General features: G+C 37.7%; 1 protein-coding gene across 1 annotated transcript; it reads left to right on the top strand.

Moving 5' to 3' along the window:
- Nucleotides 1–2,109: 2,109 nt before the first annotated feature.
- Nucleotides 2,110–4,102, top strand: LOC145466225 (melatonin receptor type 1A-like). The gene is made up of 2 exons (XM_081449959.1): nucleotides 2,110–3,028; nucleotides 4,065–4,102. The coding sequence occupies exons 1-2, from the start codon at nucleotides 2,110–2,112 to the stop codon at nucleotides 4,100–4,102; spliced, it is 957 nt and encodes a 318-aa protein (XP_081306085.1).
- The last annotated feature ends 1,172 nt before the right edge of the window (nucleotides 4,103–5,274 follow it).

Raw genomic sequence — 5,274 nt, 5'->3', positions numbered from 1 at the left:
TAAAGCCTCTTTTTTAAATGAAGATGAACTATCATGAACCGGAAAAAGCTAAGTTCGAGTGGTTGAACCGCATAATTTTCCTTACTTATGCATTCAGGTAACAACTCTTATGTTTAATCAAATGTTTAAATAAATAACGGTTAACAGCTCTTGTTGCTGAGACGGGGACCTTTTAATTGCAATAGGTTTGACAAATAAGCCAGCATAAATTTTTAATTTCACTCGTGTGCCATCTGTCACTGTATTGAGAACTCCAGGTCATCTTTAGTGCACCTGCTAATTAGTTGGTTAATGCGTTGTCTTAATAGAGAGTAAAATAGTTCAACGTTGTTGACCTGAAATGGTTTGCTCGTCCGTTATCTTCACAACTAAAATTTTGTGGCCAGTGTTTTATCTTCCGCGTGAACCCATAGTTCACTTACAAGCGGTCTAGACACTACTGAGTCACTGTTATATTCTAGGTATTTTCATCCAAAGCGAATTGAAGTCAATATTATTATAGTTTTAGGCTATTGAATATGTTCAAGAAGTAAATCGAAAGGGAAAACAATGCTATTCTCGCGGCAAAATTTATTTTCAATGTGTTAATAGCTTTTTTCTAGCTATTGTGCGTCACGTTAGAATTGGATGTTTACTTAATTACTGAACTGACATCTCCAATTTTATTTGTCGTCTTAATGTTTTCAACAGAGCTTTTAGAAGGCAAAATATTGATCAGGTAATTCTTACTGAAAAGGAACATGTCATAACGGCCAATGCAAATTTTTGCAACAAATGTCATTTATGATGTGTATTATGAGTAAAGACTTCTATTATTTGCATTCGCCATTTTGTAAGCCGGCTGTTTCAATTCCTGACAAAACCAGTCAAAACTATTGGAAATTAATGAAGAAGTCAGTTTATTCCCATATCCAGCTCCAATAAATAAACAAACAAGTATTTTAAATTTTAGTGTAATACTAATATTGGCTGTGGGACGAAGCCTTAGGTTTTAAGGGTTTAACTTAACCAATACGCGGCTTTTTTAGTAAAAGTCCCTGTAAAACCCTTCAACAAATTTGCGTGTGTGTGTTAATGAGGAAAAACTACCGGATGGGAAAACACAACTGACAAAACAAATATTATTGTCGGTTTTCATGTGACGTAATCATAATTATTCCGAGAAAAAAAATTACCTATCCTACTGAGGTTTTTGTTTCATCAGTTGTAAAACCCTCCACGAAATTGGGTTTATTGTTAAAATATTCTTACAATTCCGCAAATTTCAGCCTAGATAGTCTTTTAATTGTATTTTTATAAAAAAAAGACTGTAAACCTTTTGACAAAAATGGGCATGTGCGTCAATAATAAAAAAAAGACATTGTACGGGTCGCTCCGGAGTGGACCACATATATAGCCAATGGATTTAGACCAACCCCTTAAGTCTCGTTCATATGAGCTTCATTTTCCTGGTATAGTGTTTCATAGCCACTTTGATCTCATATATCTTAGCCTTTTGTAAAATTAAAAAACAGCGCAGCGTTATGTTTGCCTTAGATGGCAAACTTATTTGGTGAAACAAGTGAGTCAGTTGGGTTTCGCCGTGTTTAGCTAATATCATTCGATATCGCGCGGAAAGCAATTAAGAACGTATATGACAAGAGGGAAGATTTCAACAAAGCTCTGTTGACTAATTTGCTTTCCTATGAGACGTGCGCGTAGAGCAGATATAACATAATTTAAATTAAGGAAGATAACCAAGGTTGCGAGGATGTTCGATCGCCACTGAGTATAAAGAGGAGGTATCAGTTACTGAATGATTTTGAATTTAAAAACGCTGCCTTTTACTGCCATAAAAGAAATGAAACGTACAATAAACAGTTGAAAAAAAGAAAAGTTGACTAACGCTAATTAAAGCTAAACATACTACCTATGTCGAGATTCAGGTGTTCACCGGATTCCACCAATAAATTACTTTGTTATATATGCTGCTGCCCATTCAAGCCATTCTTGCTTCCTGAGTCCTTATGTGATATCAAGCAAGCGCGGCAACAAAACACCGCATAAATTTCAACGAAAACATTTCAAGTCTCTCGCATATTTTCATCGAAATACACATTTTAGATAATCATGGAAAACGTCACAACTCCGACGACAAACTCGACCGACTTATATGAAAAATTCTGGTGGCTGGCTCCCAAATATTTCAAAGAACTCTCTTCGAGACCAAAATACCTGGTGGCTATAGAATCAAGTATTATGGTGATCATTACCATCACAGCATTTTTTGGAAACTCGCTGGTGTGTCTTACTCTTGTGCGGAATCCAAGACTTCGCACTGCTACAAATTTACTGATTCTCATGTTAGCGGCAACCGACATGTTTACCGCCTGCCTGCCGCTAACTGTGGCTACCGTCGTGCTCATAAAAGGAAAATGGATCGTGGAAGTAAATCCCCTTGATGTTAAAAACGTTCCTTGTCAGTTTCAAGGAATAATTGCGCCGGCTTTAACAGGATTTTCGTTACACATTATGGCTTTGACTGCCATAAATCGTTACATTTGTGTAGTTCGCCAAAGACTTTACAAGCAACTGTTCAGCCGAAAAGCAACCTGCCTTGTGATTTTAGCTGATGGTATGATTATTTTAAGCCTCACCTCAATTTCTTATCCGGCAGGATTTGCGAAAATCACGCTCGACCCAAGAAGGGCAATGTGCTTCACAACATTTCTTCAACCGAAGTCGTCACAGGTCATAGCGACCATGTTTTTGATCATCAACGTCGCCATTCCAATGATTTTAATAACGTTTTCGTATTACCGCGTTTTTAAAAAAATAAGAAGCAGTTCTTTTCAAGTTGCCATGATCAACTTAAAGACAAGCGACAGTCCTCAGTCGACCACCACGACAACAACTTCGAAAATCCAAGAAGTGAAAATCACCAAAACTGTATTCGCCGTTTTGTTAGGGTACCTAACGTGTTGGATTCCTGTTATTGTGTGCGATAACCTCAGCTTCAACATGACAAATCCGCGCTTTCCTCGTCAAGGTGAATTGGTTTTCACGTATTTTTTCAGCCTCAGTTCGGCCATCAATCCATTTATATACGGAACCACGAGCAGAGCCTTAAGAAAAGAACTGTGGGCTACGATTTATCACTGTAAAAAAAAAAATCGCGCAACTTAAGAGGCTGTCCGTGTAAGAACCGACCACTCGATTTTCGGCCGAATACAGAATTTCTTCAAATTTTCTGTGTGAGACAGTTAGTCCATATGATAAATAAAAATAGCAATAATTTGGCTTTAAGTGCTATTTTTCAATATTTCTGACGACGATTTCCGAGTACGGTCCAAAACCGTAAAAACCGTTCTGTTTCGAGTCAAATTTAGGCGTTGCGCTGAAGGAGCTTAAAAATTCCGCTTTTACTCAAATACAATAAAACTTACAGATAATTTTATTTCATGTTTTTTTATTTCGATTAACGGTAAAATATTTAAAATCGGGCTCAAGAAAAATTAATTATGATTTTTTGAAAATGCCCCACAGAAGGCCTTTGCAAAATTTTAGCCGGCATACTGCTGGTTGAAGGAGTGTTTCTCAAAAGTATAACGTGATCTGGAGCCCTGACCAATATCCATGTTTAGTACTAGTGTACCGGGAACAGGAAAAAAAACTTTGGGCACTAACATTTTGGAACTACAGGAGTACGATCAACATAGCTAATATTCAGACGCGAAAGCTTGCGTGACACAGTTTTGCACCGATTATTGTTCCTAAGTTTCCCACATAAATTCTTAAGTTTCCCGCATAAAATAATATTACCTTGAAGCAAATATTCTCAAAACGCGCTTTTTGCTCTGGATAAGGCATGAAAAGCCTAAATTCACGAAATATTCTTCCAATTGGGAATTTATAAGCTAAAATGAGCGGCTGCGGTTTAAGTTATCTTCTGCCTAAAAGCTGTTTCTAAAATCCAGTTAAATAATTAAGGTTTGGACTATATGTAAAAGGACACTCATATGTAACAACTAGAACCGTTAATCATATAATTTAATGCCTAAAAAGGAAATATTATTGTTCACTAGTGTACTTCAGCTGTAGCGAGAATCTAAAGAAAATGTAGATTTTACTCGTCTACATTGTAGCACGCTAGAATGTCTAAGTTATTTTTAGCATGTCACGGACATTCTTACCGTGTTGTTTTAAAGTTGCAATAACAATGAATGCAAGATTTTCGTGCTGAATTATACGCTTTCTATCTTTGGCTTCATTTTCTTTGAAATAGCGTTTATCTCTTAATACCAGCATTGTTGGTTAAGTAATTCTCTTCAGCGAATTCAATCTATGCAAATTGGGTGCAGGTTTACACCGCGATGTGTCAATAGAGAGTTCATAGTTCCTGCGAGCAAAAAAAGAAAAAGAAAACAAAAAGAACAGAATGGGGGCCTGGAATTCAATGTTTATTCTACTCGCTGTGTTTCCGATGACGTGCAAGAAGGCAAATAAAGTTGACAGTCCTACTAGTTTAACACAGCTACACAAAGTTCTGCGATTCCCCACAATATATTTACAATTATTTCACGCTGTTCAAACCATTTTCGTTCACTTAGTTCAATAAAAAGAAAAAAAAATTGTTAAGCCGTATTTACAACACCCAATACATTCTGAAGAGGACATTTTGTGAACTTGTTTTCCTAACGGCGACATTCACATCCTTATAAGAATTTGGATAGGTACTACAAAATTCTTTTTCCGACCTTTTGAAGCAAAGGGAACTTCAAAATATCTAAGTATCTCCTTCAGCATAACTACACTGAAACTGTCTAGTTTCTCGTCTTGTGAGAGGTCGCACAGGCAGTGGGAATCATAGCAGATTGGATGTCTAGGACTGAGCTGGGCGGCTACATTCTCCAGTACCCCATGCCTTTCTTGTTCTTCTTTCTCTGCGTACACGTCCTCTATCTGCACCTCTTGGTTCCCCTGCCTTCTACGTGTGGCCGCCAGTCTCGAGAAGACGCCTTGCACTTGACTCTCCGTTAGCCAGTCTTTTTTTTCAAACATCCGCGAACCATCTGGTTTCCTCAATGTTCTCATGTCTGCAGCCACTTTCCCGGGATCTGCGTTGTTGCCAGTTCTCTCTCCGAGGTCAAATTTCGTGCTTAGGTACTGTTTAACCTCATCTGTAAACCGCACAGCTTGACTTCGAGGCTTTTGTAAAGCTCAGCCAAGCTGTAAGTCACTACAAGAACCAGACGCTTCATTTTTGTCACGTTGCTCATCGCTATGTACCACAAG

The sequence above is a fragment of the Orbicella franksi genome, chromosome 13 (genome assembly GCF_964199315.1).
Source record: "Orbicella franksi chromosome 13, jaOrbFran1.1, whole genome shotgun sequence".
NCBI classification, from domain to species: Eukaryota; Metazoa; Cnidaria; class Anthozoa; order Scleractinia; family Merulinidae; genus Orbicella; species Orbicella franksi.
The sequence above is the reverse complement of the archived record's forward strand: the minus strand, read 5'-3'. Positions and strand labels throughout refer to the sequence as shown.